Here is a 21,063-nt window from a genome sequence, read left to right on the forward strand (position 1 = left end):
CTTTGCAGTGACATATGACACTGTTGTGGCAAAGCTTTAGTTGTTGACGAAAGTAAAACTCACAAGGTATAAAACTAGATTTCATTCGTACCTCGACAAAGCTGATATGTCCAGGGAATTTTCCGAATTTTTAAGTTCACAAGTTGGCAGGTATGTATTATAGTAAATTTTTAAACATCAAAGTACTAGTTGTGCAGACATTTTCAATGTTTTTCGAGTATGTCAACTTGGATGTTATCATGCACAGAATTGGCAAAGTAATCATATTCTCCGCCAAAGGTGATGGCACCCATGAACCAGCATTTGAGCTGTCTAAATGGAGGGCAAACAGAGAAATGTATGTGTGGGCAAATGCAACACCTTTAATGCAGAAATGGAGTTACGGATCCAGACTGCAATTTGTTCACAGAGATGTATAGAGCAACAAATCGTACAGTATCCTGCAGAATTCACACCACATACCAAGGTACACAACCTGTGCTACAGTGTTTGGTGGCCATATTTGACAGCCGACAGAAAAGGCGCGAGAGCCCTTCCAGCGTAAGCCAATGGCAAAAGAAAGGAAGGTTTCGTGCCTATGGTAGCATCAACCCTGGGAAATGTTAAAAGCAAATAGCGTTTTGGCGACATTTCTTTGCACATCTACTGTCATATACAAAGAAAACAAACATTCTGCAACAAAAACTGCCAACTAGGTATGTCCTGTCATGCAGCAAGTTCCGTTCAATAAACATTAATACTATTTTATTGCCAGCGGCAAGCCTATACAAAAGTGATGGCACTAGCAGAGTGCACTATAACAGCTTGTGGTATGTGTTGGAACATCACACCAAACCACAGCACAAAACAGGAGATAAACAAAAATAGCCTTGGTGTAATGATTTAAATGCTTGATTTCAGTTATTTTGTACCAGCCACATCTTCACATTTACTGTTAATTCTTTCAGCGGCCTAGCCAGCCTTGTTAATGTGTAATCTTTATTTACATAGGGAATCTGTCAACATAAAAACTCAATGAGTATATAAATATGCAGCCACAACATGTGGTGGACAGGGTTTCAGACGACACAGCCATCACACTGGATGGCCGTCCAAATGATTATGGTCACTGCGACACACGTACAGATGCCTCCTACAGCGCTCCTTGCAATGTTGTGCAGTGGTGGTGAAAAATAAATAAGTTACGCGAGAAAGTCAACCTATACACAAGACAACCCCTGCCCTGCCGAGCCATGGAAAAGCATCCCCGAGCCTACATGGCCACTAGAGCGCTTCCCAAAAACAAATAAAAACAATACCTTTACATTACCGTGCAAGATGGCAATTCATATGTCTGCTTGAGCATTATGCAATGTGTACGTTCTAAAATCAGAAGATTGTGAGTATGCGAATAAAGGAAAAAGAAAGCAATTCTTTAAATGGAGAATAGAATAGAAACGCCATTTTGCTTCATGTGAGAACAGCGCTGAACAGCATGAAACATATGAGGCACAGTGAATGAAGCGTACTTAGCAGCCCATATTTTGAGGAATACAACAAGAATTTACCCTGGTTGCAAACTAAGGTCCTGAGCTCAGACGGGAACAGATTGATTCAAGACAGGACACCAAATAGATGAACAAGAGTGAGGTGAACAAAATAGAGGTACAAGAGTGACTTCTCAGGCATACGGGTTAGCACAAAGAGTTTCTCACTATATTACCTAGAGGGAAATCTGGCGCTGCTGCGCTGTGGTATGCATGGGAATGCCGGTATATTGTTACTTCGGATTGGCATCATTCTCGGAGAGCCAGGACGCCTTGTAGACGGGCCAGGCTAGCACCGTTTCATCTGTCACAACGATTCATTACACAATAACATGTTTTGTTTAATTTTGAGGACATATTATTGAATGTACAATTACATCAAGCGTAAAAAGTATCAGGTGGCCGCTAAAGTTGGAGGACAGATGACAAGATTCTCGCTCGCTTTGAAACAACTTGTCTGTTCTTGCTTTTATTCGCTTGATCCTGCATTGCAGGTGAGTAAACTTTATTGAGAGATGCAATATGGGTGGATGAAAGCCTTTTATGTAGATTTTATCTTAAGAATGCATTATTTGTGTAGCCATATCCATATCCAAGGGAACAAGAATTCAGGATGGCCAGTCAGCCTCTAGAGTCTGTAAAGGAGTATGTTTATCTAGGTAAATTACTCACAGGGGACCCTGATCATGAGAAGGAAATTTATAGAAGAAAAAAATTGGGTTAGAGTGCATACAGCAGACATTGCCAAATCCTGACTGGGAGCTTACCACTATCATTGAAAAGAAAAATGTACAATCATTGCATTCTACCAGTGCTAACATATGGGGCAGAAACTTGAAGGTTAACAAAGAAGCTCGAGAACAAGTTAAGGATCGCACAAAGAGTGATGGAACGAAAAATGTTAGGCCTAACGTTAAGGGAAAGGAAGAGAGCAGTGTGGATTAGAGAGCAAACGGGGATAGCCAATATTTTAATTGACATTAAGAGGATAAAATGGAGCTGCGCAGGCCATGTAACGCATAGGAAGGATAGCCGGTGGACCATTAGAGTTACAGAATGGGTACCAAGAGAAGGGAAGCGTCGTCGAGGACGGCAGAAAACTAGGTGGGGTGATGAAGTTAGGAAATTTGCAGGCGCAAGTTGGCATCAGCTAGCGCAAGACAGGGGTAATTGGACATCGCATGGAGAAGCCTTCACCCTGCAGTGGACATAAATATAAGCTGATGATGATGATGATCAACGTTTTAGATGAAGACTCGTTTAACACCAGCCAACGCAAGCCTCACAGACACATATCTCGTCATTTCCATGAAGGCACTGCGCCCTTTAGGAAACTCACACAGACAGTGGTGCCAGATTACCCTATAGGTGTTATAGTGAGAAACTCTATGGTTTAGCATGCACAAGGTACAGGAGACGCTACCCGACAGTCTCCCTGTTTTTGTTTCCAAGTTTCCAAAGCCAAAAAGACTGAGGAAAAAGAAAAAAGAAATTTACGGGTGCGGTCAGCAGTGACCTGAGTCAATGCTTTGCGAACCAACAGCTAACATCAACAACGAGGCGCAGAAGGCGAACACACACTCCCTCTCTCTTCCCCCCCCCCCCCCCAACCCCCCTTGCGAAATAGGCCTCGAGGCAGCCATTGTACAACCCAGCAGTTGGCTTATTATCGCCCATCTGTGAAAGAGCATGACACGCAGAGGCCTGTGAAAAGACACGCAGACAGAAAAGCGCAAACTGGCATTTACCAAAGAGTGCAGCATTCCTGATGTCCCGAGAGTAACACTAGCTCGGCAGCCATTTGTGTTAAAACAAAGCATCCTCAAAGGAAGAGATGGTCACAGGCCAAGCAAAATTCGCTGGCAGCGTGCAACAAATGCAGCTTTGGGGAGGGAGCAATGATTGTACTAGTGATGGACATTTGAAGGTAATCCATGATGAAACAACAAGAAATGGGAGGGAAACAGGAAACATTCGGAAGCACTGCAAGAAAATATGCACTGCAGTGACAGCCACTGGCATGTGAGGGTTATTTTTTCTCGTAGTGCGCAGTTTTTTTTTTTTTCCCAGACCACTCTTGTGATGAACACAAGAGTTATGAGCAACATGCACCGTCTTCAGTTTTTATGCAGGCACTTTCCCCAGTTCTTTCATGTGTTCCATCTTCCTCCTCACTCACAATTGATGAACAGAACACAGAACTAAAACACTAAATGTGTCGCACAACAACAGAGCCACTATGATGAGAGACAATGAAAAGAGAAAGACATCATCAACGATGGAGGAAGACAACCCCTCTCGCAATGTAACTGCACCAAAAAAAAAAAAAAAAAACTGACAGGGCATGAACTTAAATGACACGAGTCACCCCCCCATTGTCCTTGCAAACATGTGACCCTTGCTGCTGCTGCTTTTCAAGTTTCTTCTCTGCTTTCTTTAAATGTCACAAAGCTGCCACAGCCCCAAAGGTGCAAAGAGGTGACAAAGTGCGCCGCCACTCTCTCTCTCGTCACCAATGCTCCTGTCACTGCCCTAAGTACCTCATGAGGAAGAAGCACATTGTAACAACCACAACCTTACTGGGTATCAGCCTTGGCCCAAGAAAGAAACAAGAGACAATGGCTGCGCTCGTATGTGTGCGCTTTTCGAGAAAAATTAGCGTACAGTATTGAAGTAAAAAAAGTGTGTATAAATATAGTAGCACTATGTATATATATATATATGTATATGTTATGTATACACGTAACAAAAAAAAAAGTGCGGGGCCAAAGGAAAACAAAAAACAAAGCACGCACGAGAGAGAGAGAGAGACAACAAACATATCATGAGGAGTGGTGATGGTGCGCGTGTAGGTAAATGGTAAAGCCCTGGGATGGGTGGTTGTTTGTGCCTGGTGGCAGTGGAGCAAAGGACATGGAGGGTCAGGGGGTTCAGGAGGTGAGCTCCTCCCAGCGGCTCTCGAAGAAGTTGCGCATGTTGTGACCTGCCTGGCCCACCGGGGAGTCGTCCTCATTGAAAGTCTCACAGTTGTCAAAGATGAGCCGCACATCCAAGGCAAACTCGTCCTTGCACTTGTACCTGCACACACAAAGAGGGATAAGGTCTTCAGACTTCTCAAAAAATCACCCAACACAACAACAGTAACTCAAAAGGTGAAGACTCAGTAGTCCATCAAGTAAAGACAAAACTGCACCTTATTTCATGGCATGATATGCTACATAGTTTATAAGCATTTGGCCATGCAAAGGATAATTTGGACAAGTCAGAGAGCACCGTAAATGTTGTGATGAACTGTAAGGGGTAAAACAGAAGACAGAAGAATAAAGCTTCAAATGCACTATACTATCACTCAATGCAAGTGTGAGAACTCACATTTAAAATTAAAGAAAACAAGTCATAGGAATGGGCTGAAGCAGGTAGTAACTCAAATCTCGTGATTCAACAGTTCTGGGGCAGTATCCTTGAATGATCACTTTCAGGGATATAATTACTCTTACGAGATTTCATGTGACTCGGCACTGGATGTGTCGGCATCCATGGCCAACAGCCATTCCTGCACAGTGCCAAGAACGCTGTTGCCCACAGACGCTGATGCATCCAGTACCAGGTCACACAAGCTCTCACAAAAGTGATCATATCCCCGAACGTGACAATTCAAGAATACCTCACCTGGTATCTGGACCCCCACTGTTAAGTGTGCATGTATGGCAATTGATCAGCATCAGTATTAAGTAGGCTGAAGCTACTTCTGCAGGTGGCTGAGGTTAAATAGTAAAAATGAAAGCTTCAGAGAACAATGCAGCAATTTCATGTCACAGTGGTGCATTTAAAAGGGTCCTGAGCCACCCCTAGGGCTCAAAAAACACAGTCCGTGGATAGTATACACTGCTGTGAACATCTCAGCCAAATTTTGCAGTCGTGCGCGGCGCGTGGAGCTTGCAAGCGGAGCGTGAAGTCACCTTTTTCTTAAACGCTCTCTTTTCAACAGAATGCCTCACTCTCACCTGGACGCTTTACTTGGCAATATAGTAAATTCCCATACGTGGCTGCTATTGGCCAATAGCTGACATCAATCAAGAAAGGTGTTTGGATCAGTGCACTTATTCCTACTGTTACTGTGTATATTTATTGACCCAGCTTAATAAAGAAGCTGAAGTAAGCGAGAATCTGCTTTAGAAATTCGATAAGAATTACCTACTTCCGGAAGAAGCCGACTATCGTCTGCTCACACTCAGCTGCGGCTGCCCATGTAGGAATTAACTCTAGCCACCCTGCTTATCAGTGTTGTAGCCGTCGGATATCACTGATTTCAACTAGTTTTGAACACTCAACTAGCCTCGGACCACACAAAAGTTAGGTCAGACCACACACACGTTTGCCAGTGCGCGCTCACTCCTGGCTGCTCCTGCCTTGGCAGACTTCGCTTCATACTGAGCGTGATGTTGGATGTGGCTACTATCGGTCACGCAGGTGCAGGACAAAGCCGGTCTACACCACGTAGCACGGCTAGACTGGAGCATATGAGTGTGAGTGCGCACTCAAGCCCTGTCGTGCACAAAGCAAATGCTGCGCATACGCATCACAACTGCATGTAGCTGCGGTCTTCTACGTAGCGTAGATACTGAGGCCGCTGCGGGGTGCCGCAACGAATCTGCTGACTGAGCGCACTGCGGCTCACAAACGCAGTCGCGCACGCAAACAACCGTGTTTGGCGCGTCTTAGGCGCCAATATCGTAAGTAGTGGAGTCTATATGAACATCCAAAATTAAATTTGAACTGCGCGCCATGGGGACGTTCATTAAGCGGAGCGTTGTAAACACTCCCCATTCCACCATAGCCTTCGCATGCATGGCATTGAAGAAGGAATGGGAGCACAGCAAACGGGACCTTTGATTGCCAATAACTCTTGAACGCGCAGTCTCCTTACGCAGGTCTCCCACCTAACAAGTGCTGGGTCCATCTTGGTGTATTGCGTGCTCCTTCCACTTTTTTTTTTTTTTTTTCGTGAAGTTTTAACCTTCCTTCAAAGCGTAGCAAGGGTCAAGCGTTGCATATAGCCCTTTTCCAAAAGTCAGTTTCGCCGCAATACAGCAATGTTATGCGGCTAAGCATACCAGGAATAAAAAAAAAATTCACCAACAATTACGATACTCCCTAATGCGAAATTTGAGCGCAGCTCTATACGTGTTTTCATTTCGCGATATATTGAGGCAATGAATTTGAGACAGACATGTAGCAGAGTTGGCAATCGTCGCATATCTGGGCCAGTATATTGTAGCGATGCCTTTCCGGTGCTAATGCCTTCTCGCGCTTATTGTGCTTTGTCAGTGGTTAGAGCGACGGTCCGCTCGTATTATCAATGGGATCAGCCGGCCGTGAGCAGTGGATGATAAGACTAGTATAAAATAAGTCATAAGGCATCGCGACAAAAAACCGGCCCTGATCTGCGGGTCAAACGCATCGGCTTTTATACATGACTCGTTGAAGGTTCCAGTGTAATCGCTGGTGCTGCTTGGCTTCCAGAAAGTACCACATTTAATCACGTAATGAACGCACTTTTTTTCCAGAAAAACCGAAGCGAAGTTAAGGGGTGCATTTATTATGCGGGGAAAATTTTACGAAAACTTTTTCGGGATGACCAAAAAATGCGGTAATGCAAAAGGAATGCGTTAGATAGCTTACCCTTTGTAGTAAATACAGTATAGACCACTTATAACGTAACCGCTTATAGTGCAGCACCGGATATAGTACGGTCTTTTCAGACTCCCGTTAATTTCCCCATAGCACTCCATGTATACACGTATCGCTTAAAGTGGAGTTGCGGCAGACGAACGGTTACAGTGCGGCTGCCTGGAAGTTCGGCAGTCAACTGAGACGGCGAACACTCCCCTCAAGCCACAGATATACTCCAACGTAATGCGAGTGCGCACGTCGAACTCCGTGACGTCATGGTGGCGAACAACCAGTGCGTCTTGCGCCGTCGGGCGTGTTCAAACGTTGCTGGCGCATGAATTGCTGCGCTCATATTTTTTGCCCGGCGCACCAAGCCACGCCGGTCAAGCTTCCAAGCATTCCACGCGAGGCATGGGCAGAATGATGCAATGGCGGGAGCGCGCGAAAGCATGTCCGTCGCTGCGGCTCTCTGCGCATTAACAAGCATGGTGTCACGCACGCACAAGCAAACATGAACATATCTCACTCGACGACCGTGGAAACTTGCTGTCAGAACCCTATGGTGAGGAAGCACGGCAGCAGCAGTGAGCAAATTGAGCTTCGTGCTGCCGCTCGCATCAATGTGAACTAAGCCACGAAAACACAGTGCACGGTGGACTGTGCCCCCGTCGCAGAACGCTTTCAAGATACAGCGGCCCCTCCTCGAGAAACGCACTCCCCCCCCCTCAAGCCTTGCGCGCGACGGAAGACAGTGCGCTTCCTTCCCGCTTTGCTCCCTTCCGTGCGCGAGATTGAGATGCGATCACCGGCTCACCCTTGCACGCTTTCACTCGCACATACAGCATACAAGGCACGGCGACGATATTATTGCCCTTGGACTTCATACGCAACCTCGCGGCAACAGTTACGGCAGCTAGAAATGCGCCTAGAGTGTCCATATAATTGCTATCGCAATAAAATCATTTATTTGGTTATAGTGCGGTACCGCTTATAGTGCGGATATTCACGACTCTGGTGACTTATGTTATAAGCGGTCTACACTGTATAAGCGTACACTATTTGCAAACAGCCTTTTTATTGCACTTCACCTCATCTTCGTTTCTCTACACTTAACTCTTCGTCAGAATCACTAGACTTGTTGTCCAGGTCGCCGGCCACTTCCACATCGTGCTCCCACAACTGGTTGTCCTCACTGCCGTCCAGCGCATTTGTGATTCCAGTCTTCTTGAAACTCTTTGAGATCAAGTCAGCTGGCAGTGAGTGCCAAGTGTCCAAGACCCAGGAGCATACCAACTTGAATGACGGCCTATTAATCTGCCCGGTCGGCATCAGGGTGTGCCCTTCCTGGGCGATTCAGTCTGTGTACGAGCGGCGCACACTGTCTTTGAACGGCTTGTTCACACAAACATTAAGGAGCTGGAGCACCGAAGTGAGTCCACCCAGAATGATGGCGATCTCGGTGCGCAACTCCTTCAGTTCCCAACGGACGTTCTCTCCTAGGTGGCCGCGAAAACTGTCAACCACGAGGAGAGACGGGAGAAGCAGGGCGCCAGGTCGCCGTCCCCAGACAGTCTGGACCCAATCAGCCATTAGGTCAGCCGACATCCATTCTTTCTTTTGGGCTCGTACATGTGTGCCGGCTGGGAAGTTGGCCTTCAGCACAGTTTTCCCTTTAAAGATAACGTACAGTGGCAACTTACTGCCATCTGCCGTGATGGCCAGCATTACCGTGAAACGCTGCTCCTCAGCGCCTGTCTCTTAACAAGATGCTGCATGCTCAACGTCATTGACCATCCTGCTCATCGGCATGTCAAAGTTGGCGGGGGTCTGGTCGGTGTTCCCGATTTGGGAGAGAACAAATTCTTGGTACCGCCGCAGGCATATCACCAACTTGTGAAATTCCACTACCTTCTCTTCGTAGCAAGGGCAGTCGCTGACAAAGTGATGTGCGCCTCCTCAAGCACAGTCCTTTGCGCCGCATGAAGCGTGTCATCCACTCATTACTTACTTTGAAAACAGTGGCCGCGATGTCGTGCTTCCTGGCTGTAGCTTGTGCATGCGTCCTGATCATTTCATGTGAAACGACCCAACCGTGCTTTTGCAGGTCCCGGACATATTCTACAACCTCTTCTTCCACACTAGGAAACTTTCAGGTTTTCAGTCCCCTAAAGGCACGCCGCTCCCGATTCATAGCGCACAGCTTGTCGTGCTGCTTCCACCAGTAACGCACGCGGACTTCGTCAATTCCGAAATGCCTACTGACAGCACGATTCCCGTGCACAACTACATACATACACCACAGCCTGTAACTAGAAACTGGCCGTTTTCGGCCTATCCAACAATGGCAAAACGCAAGACAGGCAAAAAAAAAAAGCAACTGACAGAACTCAGTCGCTTCAATGGTAGAGGTTACTAGCGCCACTCCTAACTCCCTCACATTCGACTGTCTCCGCGCGCTCCCGCCGCCGTGCTGGCGCCGCCGGTTCCCGCTGAATTCTTAGCGTTTTGTATTTGTGGGAAGCGACCGTAGAGGGTTGGCATAAAGAAAAAGAAAGAGCGCTAGGGTGAGGAGGCGCCGTGTGGCTGCAGCTCCTGTTGCCATGACATCAGCTGGATCGAGTTAAGTGGGAAAGCTACAGTGCGGCCGTTCGCGGAACTGCAGGGCATCAAAATTGGAGGTGCGTTTATTACGGGGGAGAAAAAAAGAAATCAAGTTTTGACGACTAAAGTTGGGGGTGCGTTCATTATGCAAGTGCTTTCATTACACGAGTAAATACGGTACTACACAATTTTAATCGCACATACAATCAGATTACAATAGTAACAAGCGCGAACGAGACCAAACCAAGCAAACCAAACAAGCACGAGCGGAGCTGATGTATGCAGGCGATAGGTACGAAACTAGCGGTCGGGCTGAAACCCCTTAGTACGATAGCACGAAACAGCAGTTGGGCGGGTCCGCATAAAACCAGTTTCCTGTGCGCACGTCACTGAAGAGGCCGCTCTCGTTGGCTGCTGCCGTTCGCGGCTCGCTTCTCATCTTCCGCTGTTGTGCTTGTTCACCCAGTTACGCTGCCGCCGTTCGCCGCAGGAACGGGCCATTAAGAGCGGCGCTCTAAAAGGGGCCACTGTCTCGGAACACAGTATGTAGTATTCCTTAATTATACACGTGTGCACCCGCAGTGTCTCCTGTCAGAGTATGTGCACCAACACGCCTAATAAAGGTACTGGCAGGCCATCAAATCTTTTTCGGATGTGCCAGTGGCGATTTGAACTCTTGGGGGCAGTAAAAGGCATGCAGGCATTTTTCAGACTACCTGATTTTTCTAACAATTTTGCGGCCTCTGAGCAGTCTGAAAAATCTGACGTTGACTGTACTGGTAGACTGTAGGTGATCTTAGTGTCTGCCATGTTTGTGTACAACTGAAGAAGTGTTGAAGTGTTTCTGCTTAGTCTAATTACTCTGGCCCAAGTGACAGAGCATTTATTTTAAGCAGGCTCCACATCGTTGCAATCCGAGTCAGAGTGAAGAAGGAACCAGGGCCGTGTTTTTGTAGCGATGCCTTCCCCTCAATTCTATGCCATTTTTATCACCCATCGTTCATGGCAGGTTGACCCCATTTATAATGCGGACGGAGTGTCGCTCTGACCATTGATGAAGTGCAAAAAGATATAGCATCAGAAAAGGCACCGGTGCAAAATCATGCCCCTGTATGTATAAGGCACCATAAGTCAGAGCTTCGGCATAGATTTCTGCATGATGGTAGCCAGCCTTTGCAACACTACCACCATAAAAACCAACTCACTGGTTTGACTCCAGCTTGGTGCGCATGGTGCTGACATCCATAGGTTTCTTGATGAATTTGCGATAGGAGGGGAACTGCTTGGTGTTGACAGGAACAAGAAATGGCCAAGCATCTTTGTGCTGCTCCAGCTCTTCCAGAATTTGCCTGGAAGCAGAGAAACATTGCAAGATGACTTAATTAGTCATCACTAAAACTTAAGGCATCAAAGGCTTCACACTGTCTATACATACAGACATTTCTAGGTGCACAAAATGCTAGACAGCTTATTAACACTGTAATTTGTGGTTTGTGGTTCGTATCAAGTAACTAAGAAAATAAAAGAAACTAAACTTTCTTGCGGAGGTGGGATTCGAATCCGCATACCCATGGTCCCTAGGTGAGCGTTGTAACCACTAGGCTATACAGCCACGCTTGCAAAACATGCATTTATGCGAACAATATGATTGCATTCGAGCGTCGTCATCTTCGTCCACAGCTGAGCGTCAAGAGGTTTTGTGCGCTATGCTCGAGAGAGAGAGAGAGACGCATTCACGGAGCGGGTCTGCTGGAACGCGGTGTCGGCATTGCAACGCGGGCGGTGTCAGCATTGCAAAGTGGTGTGGGTGTTGCAAGCTGTGCCATGCAACACGCAGTGACCGCTGTAAGTCCGAGACGTGCAAAAAGAAATTATCATAATCATGAGTAATAAGATGAAAAGTTCGCGTGCACTTCTAGAAAATGTTGGGCTATGATCGCCCAGCTTCGCTGTTTCAAGTGTTGCGCGTCCGAGTGCAAGGTTAAGCATTTTTTCTGTGTCTTTCCTATCAGCACACAACGCCAACTGATATTTCACTCCTCTCTTGTAGACATCAACAGCCAACTTCTACACTGGGGCCTTACTTTTAGCCTCTTTTTTCACCGTAAAGGTACTGGACCAAGGTTGTAGAATAGGAGAGGCGGCCAAATGGCGGCACTTCGCCAATGCTCCAAGCGTTTCACGATTGCACTCGAGTTGCCACCGCTTTGTACAAAGAGAGAGCATCGGAAGTCCGGGCCCGTTCCGCCGTGTGTAAAAGTACGTAGTCAAGGGCGTTGCAAGCAGTCAAACTGTATTCTTTTGTCTCGGCAGTTTGAGAAGGAGCTTCACATCGCAGTGTCATACACTAGGGAGAGGTTAAATGACTCCGAATAGTTTCCGTCGCGTAAACAGACTGCCAGCTCAGAATTTCTCAAGCAGCATTTGTGAGAGGTGTAGTTCACTCTTCATTGCTTGCTTACATTTTATGTATTTATTTTCCTTGATACAGATTGGTGTTAGAGACTAAACTGTGCGGTTGCTAAAGGGCCGACGGTTCAAATGGATAATCTTTTTATATGTTCACGAACAAGTGCATCTGTCATGTTAAATAATACCAATTACTCACTAGAACATTTGGTAGGGGTGTGTGAATATGGAATAGTACATATCAAGGGGGGGGGGGGGGGGGGAACACCAAAGAAAAACCTGAATATCGATTCGAATATCAATATCAGAAAATGTTCCACAAAATTTAATGCATACTAATTTTGGGCAAGAAAATATGTTGCTGCACATGTTGGAGTGTCTCGTAGCATTGCATAGCAAGAATGCAGCCAGTTATCAGTAACATAGGTACTGATAGCTATGATAACACTCCTCCATTTATCCGCCGTCTGTGCGGATGCATGCATGCAAACACTTTAGCTCCTGCCCTGTAAATTCAAAGCTAGTCTTGTGACAAGTTGCTCAAAGCTATAGAAAAAAAAAAAGAAAAAAAAAAAAAAAAAAAAAAACAACGATATGTGTATGCGAATGGCATCGATAACGAGACCACCGTGTGTTGCAAAGTTGGTGGCCGTGAACAACTTTGTTCACATTCCGTGCACTGTCTTGCGTTTCCAAGGCGGTTTGTCAGCTTTCAGAGTGTCGCGCGGCTGCTGCGAATAGATCTGCATCGATTAGGCCCCAAGCCATAACTTTAGTTGACAACGCCCGATGCAGAAGCGCCGATTATGCCTAATGGCCAAGTCAGTGTGGCCATGACAAAAATTCACCGCCGGCCGATGTGGTAACGAGCCGCACACCATCACAGAATGCTTGCCTCTAGTGTGTTTATAGAGTGACTCATCATGTGATCAGTCCCTAGGTCATGTTTGCGGGTTAGATTGATGGCTGTTGAAGCGGCGTGAAGTTCGTCGCCACGTATCCAACACGATCTGCGTGACAATAGGCGGCTAATCGGCCCGTTCTTCCCACTTTATAAAATGCGCTGCTTTCGCTGCCGTTCCCTCTTTCCGTGTCGCGTTACCATTTCAATCAGTCCTGTCGACCGTGACGAACCTTGTAACGACAGAGGCAGCCCCGGCTGACGCGGTGCTAGTCTGCGAATGTTGGCGTTCGGGCGCTGTGTGCGTGATCCCCGCATCGGGCCGACGTCGGGGAACACTCACAGTGACTAAATCCGTTACTGCGTAGCAAGGGCGCTCCTTTTGCGTCCATGGCACTCCTTTTGCGCCGAAAGAGAAGTGAAACGCTCACTTGGGCGGCATCGAGCACATGAGGCTCAGTGGCACACATTACGTGTTACTGTGCGGGTCTCTACACCGAATATATTGATTATTCGACTAACGAATAATTTGCAAATAGAATTATTCAGATGTTTGCGATTTGATATTTGATATTCGTACACCCATAAAATTTAGTATTGACGAGTATTACACGCATTATTATTATTATTATTATTATTATTATTATTATTTTATTATGTTGTTGTTGAAGTCACTGTTCGCATTCTTCAGAGGTCCAGCATGGGTGTTAGAAAATATAACGCACATCACAATTGCCGTTTGTAAGTCAGCACGACAGCATCCATCCTCAGTTGGTTTTCGTGCAAGCAGAGATCTAGCTTCCTACTTGCAGAAAATGATAGCGGGGTCATATGCCAAATTTTGGACATAAAATTAAGGACCTCTGTCTTTAAAGCTGCTGTTTGTTCGGGGCAACTGGGAATAAGTATTTGACTGTATTGTTGCCGTGTTAGCCATACAGCTATCAATTATCCTAGGAAAATCACGAGGAAATTATCATAGCTAACATGATGCAAGAGTGTTTTCGAAGAAATCGAAAAGTAGAGGACAAAACTAAAAATTAGGAAGCCTTCAGAACAGGTGTATACTAGCGCTTTGCTGTGCTCAACTGCAACGTCACTATATTCGCACCATTTGTTTTCATTGTGCATTGTAACCTTGAATAGTTCTTCACTTTCTTGGGTATACTAAGTGTGCTCGCAAGTTAAGTACCGTAGCCCCAAAAAATTTTTTGATTCCCATTTTTTTAGCAGATTCTCCTTCTGTTCTTTAGGGAGCTCAACCATAATGAAGCAAGTGCTGACCATGCCACCGACCAATTTATTTACACCACCTGCGTAAAGTAACTTTGGTCACAAGCTCAACGCAATGACACGCAAAGCCAAATATTTGACAGTGTACACTCACCGGCAGGAATTTTCGCGCTACAGGAAAAAGACACATATTGCTCACGATCGGCAACTTGGGCTACGTCGTATCGAGAATGCCCGCACCTACAGTGGAATCTCATTGATATGATCCTCACGGGAACCGGAAAATAAAACGTATAATCCGAAAATCGTATTACACCAAATACATTTCCCCTGTGTGACATTGGCTGGGAAAAGAACAAAAAACGAATTATCCCATAAAACGTATTATACAGAATTGTATCAACGAGATTCCACTGTATTTGTTATATTTCGTTATATTTGTTATTTTCGTGTACAAAGCCAGCTGAAAGCCTCAGCATGCTATTTCTAACAAACAACCTCTTAATGCAAGAAAATTTGCGATAAACACCAATCTTTTACAGCGCAGCAAAAGCTTGCGAAGCGCTTATCTAGGCCTGCAAGACAGCCTCACCACCTGGAAACTTTTGCATAAACTTGGGAACATGTTCACTCGAAATCCAGTCACGGTGAGTCAGACTTCGATTCATCAGCGCCCATCGGCATGTTCTATTGGTAGTAATTCGGCTAACTGGCCCGATTGTATAAAAGGCTTAATGAACGCCTTTTTGCTTGTTTGCACTACTGTGTTGTCATTCCTTTGTCCCAAGGCCACGTTTGAGACCCCACACACTGTGAATGTACTGTGGAGTGCTTAGGACTCGTGGAGCTTTCTTTCTCTACACATTTTTACTAACTGTTCCAGGCACATGCTTTATTTCCATGTGCTTTCTTTGAGGCATTACTGATGCTGTTTTAGTTCATCGCACCACATGAGTGCTCCTACAATCAGAGCAGGATTGCAGGCACTACAAAAAGTAAGGAAGATGCACAATCAACCGCTTTACAAAATCAAACCATGTAAGTAAATTTTATTTTTCTCCCCTGCTTTTGCATAGCACCAGGCACCATTCTGACCTTCCTGGCTCCCATCAAGTACTAACTCTTTTAAAACACAAAGGAAAATGCAAGTCCTGTGGTTGCTCACCTGCAAGCAGCCAGATCCTTGAGCACCTGAGCCTTGTTCTTCTCCCTACGATCGCCACTCTTGGATGATTTGGTGGTCTGGCCAGGGGTAGTGGAGGAAGAACTGGAGCCACTTGCTGCTGCTGCTGCTGCAGCTGACGAGGAGGACTCGGCAGCCTTCTTGCTGGGGCTGTTTGACTCTTTATTTGAGTCCTTGTCATGACTGCCCCCTTTGGAAGGGCGCCCCTTCTTGCGGCTCTGCGAGCAAATAACAAAAGAGTGTCTCACAAAAGTTTAAGAGAAGCTGCTCACATGCTACTGATGAACCACTGTGAGTAAGCAGAGCTTGGAACTGCTGAGAGCACTGGCACAGAACTAGTGGGAACCATGAAACACAATGCCTGCAGAGAGTGAGTGAAAGGAGAGCAAATGGTGTCCACTCAGGGGCCGATTTATGGGCCAGTCTAGGAGGCAATGGCAGGAACTTTTGTTTAGCGTTAGCCCACCCCCTTTTTAAACATTAGTGCCCTTGAAAAATCTTGGAAGTATTTTCTCCAGAACATTCCAGTTCATTTTTTTTTTAATAACTTAGTTCATATCATGTGTTCATTGCAATAAATTTGCCCAGGATGGAAGTATGCAACAATGGAAGTATTTCAACAATGAAACAATGAATGAATGAACAAACAGAGGTGACTGAAGATCAAAGCTTGATTTATCTTATAGAAGACAACAGTTGAAGCTTAAAAGGCACCAAGAAGAGTGGAGACAAAATATTATTATGTATTCATTGCACATTACAGCTTACAGTGTTTTTTGTTTTTTCTGTTAAAGGGCCCCTTCACCAGGCCCCATAGTAAATTTGGTTATGCATTGGAACTTGTAGTAAACGCCATCTAAGGAGCGTTTCACTGAAATAATTTTTCTAATCGGTTCATTATTGAAGGAGATAGAAGAAATTAACTGTTCTGTAACACCAACTAGCCGGTCTCGTACTCTGCTGTCCTATTACCATGCACCCAGGAGGCGAGTGTCACTGCCAACAGAGAACACTCTCCCCTTTTGCCTGGACTAGCGTCCGCAAGCTGTGTTCCTTCCCTGCTTTCTACCATGCCCGAGCCGAGGGATCACGCCATGTTCAAGTGTCGAGCCCAGCCTCTTTCTTTTTTTTTCTTCTTCTCTCCCTGTTTTTGCTCCATGGCATATTCACAATGGTGGTGTTGCGCCTTCCACATTAGATGATTAACCAAAGTCACGTGTGATGGTGAGTAACGTAGCTAGCGCTGCGTTTTACGTAGGTATGCTTGTGTGTGTTGCCTTGATTCTCTGGCTGGAAACGGAGCATCCTCAAGAGGAAGAGCACGCCGCATTTGGCTTAAAATTTCAGTTGCTTTCATAATGCTCAACGGTGTAATACTTTGCAGATACAATCGTCAGCAGGTGATGACAGTCAGCTGCGCTTGTCTGTTAAAAAATGGCCAAACCTAGTGAGGGGCCCTTTAAGGATAGTGACAGGTACATAAGTATGGGGAAGGGGGTGGTGGTCACCCCTAATCCTCGAAATCTGCCAGTCAGCTGTTGCCTGCAAGCAGACTTACCCTTGTATTCTAAAACATGCTTCACTCAACACACCACCTTGACTCAATAAAGTGGATGGTAGCACTGCCCCTCAACAGAAGTGGTCACTGCTATTCAATGACACTTCGCAGCAATTCTTGAGAAGCGTAGTGACTGTCTAAGTCGAAGGGCGGAGTTGTGCTCAACTCGGTGGAGTGCAGGAAGATCTCCGAGTCAAAGATAGTTTGAGAATACGGAGGTAAGCCCTTTGTTAGCGTTCCAAGCAAAGAAGCTAAATGCAAAATAAGCAAAATTAAGGTGCTGACTGAAACTGCACATCATGTACAACTGCAGCTCAAAGTTGTAAAAACAGAAAAATTTCTAAATAAGTGGGGTTTCGAGACAAGCATGAGCACTCAAAACCCGCAAGATTTCTATGTAAGACTTTTTCAGCTATTCAGATAGCGAAAAATGCACAATTATAATAGTGGGGCTAATCCTTCGATCCAGGCCAACCCCATGGTGTTGTACTTAATATGAAAGAACATATCAGCCTGCCTAAAAATAAACATACATTACAGAGTGCTCAAGCATATGAGAAGAAACCGCTTACCTTTGCACACCCAGAGCAGCACCATTTCCCTTTGGGAGGTCTAGACAAGGGAAAAAAATAAATGGGGACACATCCAAACATGTAAGAAAGAAGCAATAAAAAAAGAGTGGTTGCAAGCTACACCATGCCCATAAAATTACTGCTGAAAGCCTTGCCAGCACCACCACAATGTCCTGCGTTTCCTGCTCAACTCTGCGTTCTCAGCATTCCACACAGGATAAGCCTGGTCCTCAATTATCATTCTGTGGGGTTGCAGAGCAACCCTCCCTTGTTACCCAGCCATGTGCCTATGTGCACAACTTTCAGCGATACCCTTACATTCTGCAACCACTGCACTGGGCTGACTGAACAGTGCATAAGTGGTTAGCGTACAGCACATGGCCACCTCTTATTTTCATAATGTTATAAGGAGCCTTGCTCCAAGCCGAAAGCTGTGCTGCGCATGGTGTACGTTGTGAATTAGATGCTTAATTGTTTGTTACGTTCCCTAGGAATTCATTATTACAATAAAGCCCTGTTAACTCAAAGTTGTAAAAACAAAAAGTTCTAGATAATTGGGGTTTTTGAGATAAGTGAAACACAAAAATATAAGCATGATGGCCATGCATAGACTGCATAGAACCTTTCAGAAATGGCGCTAGTAACCGTTAACTTTTCACAGAAGCTCAATATACCAGGAGCAATATTTTTGGTCGATCAGTTTCAGAGATGTGATCACTTTCGCAAGACATCGTGTGGCTCAGCACCGAATACGTCGGCATCTATGGGCAACAGTGTTACAGCATGCATGGAACTGAAAGAGTCAAGTGATTGATCCTAATGCAAGACTTGAAGCCCGTCATCTGAGGAGTTCATAATTGGTATCAGACATGCAAGAACTGATGATAACTTCTGTAGAATAGAATTCTGGCCAATTTTAATTAAAAAACCAACATATAACTGTGGAAGAGTGCAACTGTCCCGCTTTTGGCAAATGCCAATGAGTGATGTGAAAAGTGTTTAAACGTCCCTGTCGTGTTATAAAACGAGCATCCTTATCAAGCTGCGAATCTTGTTGAAACTACGCTGTGGGCTCGCATGCTCGGCTCGCATGCTCGGCTCGCATGCTCGGCTCGTTTTGGTACAGCGCATGGCCTGATCACGGCTTCTCAAAAGTGCCTATCAAGACTATCACACTTAAGGTCACAATTAATATGCCATAACCATATTGACGTGCCACTGACAGCTTCTTAAATGAGGAGAAAAAGAAAAGGCTGGACTCCCAACTCAGCACGGATTGTATGCATTAACCAGTGCGTGGCCAAATATATGTCCAAATTAATGAGTATGAAGCCATTAAATATTGCATATGCTGGCACATACCAGATGACAAGTCCGAATTAATGGGTTTTTAATGTACAAATAATCAGTGACTACTAAGCCTGTGTAGACGTTTGAGTTTTGAATTTAAATCTGCTCCTACATGAATGCGTAATTTGATGCACTATGGAGGGATTCATGCCTCTAAGGCCACAGTGATCTACTGTGGCTTCTTAACGTATCTAAGTTGCAACAATGCTGTCTTTCCTCTATAGATGCACACTCCAAGCAGCTACTAATCCTAATTTGTGCAACTCTGGAATCCCACTGCTCTTAATTTAGGAATGCCATGGCATGTGTTTGACTACTCTTAATTCTGTGCTCAAATAGCCTGCATTTTTGAGACATAACAATCTGGAACTACAACGGAAAGAGAGACTTACTTGGACAGTGGTGGTTCCAAGCAGGTGTGGTGGAAGACCTTTGGACAGGCATCACAGCGTATAAGCTTGCCTTTTTTTCCACACAGGATGCACACTTTCTCGTCCTGGGTCTGCAACACAGTGACACAAGTGCAGAGACGTCAGCGGACATTTTCGGAAAACAGCACTTGCGAGATACTTGCAAGGCCAAAATGCTTGGGCAGAGGCAAACACTCTGGCAACAATTCAATAAGGCGCAAAGCATGAACTTTTGGGTGAGGGAGGCATTTTACCACCAAAGCACAGCCACCCTGAGTTTGGACAGGAGCTATGCAAGGGAGAAAAAGAGGGTGGAGGAAACTTGGACAAGTTGGTGTACGTTCATACTTGACAAAAAACAGCACTACCAAAGACGAGGACGAAAAATTTGTAGATTCACGTACTCGTGCATGTCAGCACTAACGTGCGAAACTACAGTAAAACCTCGATAATTCGAAGGTCGCCGGACCGCGAAAATTCTTCGAATTAAGCGGATTTTCGAATTAACCGAAATGAATAAAAAAAAAAGAAAACAAGCAAGAACTTGCCGCAAAAAGAAATCACCTTTATTTTCCATGTCCGAGAAAAATTACTCAAAGTAATCACCGATGCGGGATTACTTGGCGCGCTGGTTCGCCGCCCCTAGTGCCATGCTCTCCAGCTGGCTCAAAAAACGTAGCATACAAATATCACCCGCACTGCACTCAACAAAGTTGCGGACGATGTTCACGGAATCGATAACTGCCGCGAAAGCGGGCGTGGTGGTGCTTGACTCCAAAAATTTGGACTTGCTGGATATTCCGGACTTCAAAAATGCACCATCAGGGTTCCCATTGAGTTCATGCATTTTCGCACCCAATTTTTCGGACGAATTGAGACCCCAAAGTTCGATTTTGCGGACTAAATCGCTCTTTCCTAGCCGCGCTACTCAATCTTGGAGGCCGCCGTGTTGGATTTTGCACTGGCTTGAATTCCAGTGACTCGCTGCATAGCCTCCAAGATTAGAACGCGCGCTATCAATAAGAGCTCGCGCAATCCTCCAGTCTCGGAGGCCATGCCATCGTTGTAACCATTTATTGTGGGATTTTTTTTTTTTTTTTTTTATTGCGACAGCAATTATATGGACACTTCAAGCGGATTTTCGCCGTCGGCGTCGCCGCCCTGAGGATCCATACAAAGTCCAAGGGCGATAAAATCATCGCCGCGCGCCCGCCGTATGTGCGAGTGACAGCGCGCGGGGGACGCGCGCTTTCATGGAGAGCGAACGCACGGCGGAGGCGACCCTCCCTCGGGCGACTTCTACTTAGCGCCGGAGCGGTTTCTCGCGTGCAGCGTATCTTCAAAGCGATTTCCAGACGGCTCTGACCTTTCGTATGGGCTGTGCTCTCGCCGCTCGCAGCGATAGACCGCACGAACCTTCGCTCGCTGTGGGCTGCGGCGGCCGCGCTCGCTCGTGCGCGCTGACACCACGCGTGTTATGTCAGTGAGTTTTTTTGTTTTTTTCTCTCAAGTTTCGGTTGCTATTTTGAACGTGGCGTGTACACCGAGCAGGTGTCTCAGAGACCCATGTCTCAGTGATCGGCGCTACCTCCTGTACCTTCGCGAGAGCTAAGCGGTGCGAAGCTCGTATCTTGGATCTCCATGGCG

General features: G+C 45.9%; 1 protein-coding gene across 12 annotated transcripts in view; it reads right to left on the reverse strand.

Annotated features, from left to right (window-relative positions):
• Positions 1-342: 342 nt before the first annotated feature.
• LOC119456268 (bromodomain adjacent to zinc finger domain protein 2B-like) overlaps positions 343-21,063 on the reverse strand; it is a 101,814-nt gene continuing 81,093 nt past the window's right edge. For all 12 annotated transcript variants that reach the window (XM_049669653.1, XM_037717938.2, XM_037717944.2 and 9 more), the window contains 5 exons: positions 19,399-19,508; positions 17,657-17,696; positions 15,509-15,744; positions 11,006-11,149; positions 343-4,604 (listed from right to left, as the gene is read on the reverse strand). In XM_049669653.1, coding sequence (XP_049525610.1) covers positions 4,457-4,604; positions 11,006-11,149; positions 15,509-15,744; positions 17,657-17,696; positions 19,399-19,508 — 678 coding nt within the window. In that variant the 3' untranslated portion in view covers positions 343-4,456. The remainder of the gene's footprint in view (positions 4,605-11,005; positions 11,150-15,508; positions 15,745-17,656; positions 17,697-19,398; positions 19,509-21,063) is intronic.

Source organism: Dermacentor silvarum, chromosome 6 (assembly GCF_013339745.2).
Source record: "Dermacentor silvarum isolate Dsil-2018 chromosome 6, BIME_Dsil_1.4, whole genome shotgun sequence".
Lineage (NCBI taxonomy): Eukaryota > Metazoa > Arthropoda > Arachnida > Ixodida > Ixodidae > Dermacentor > Dermacentor silvarum.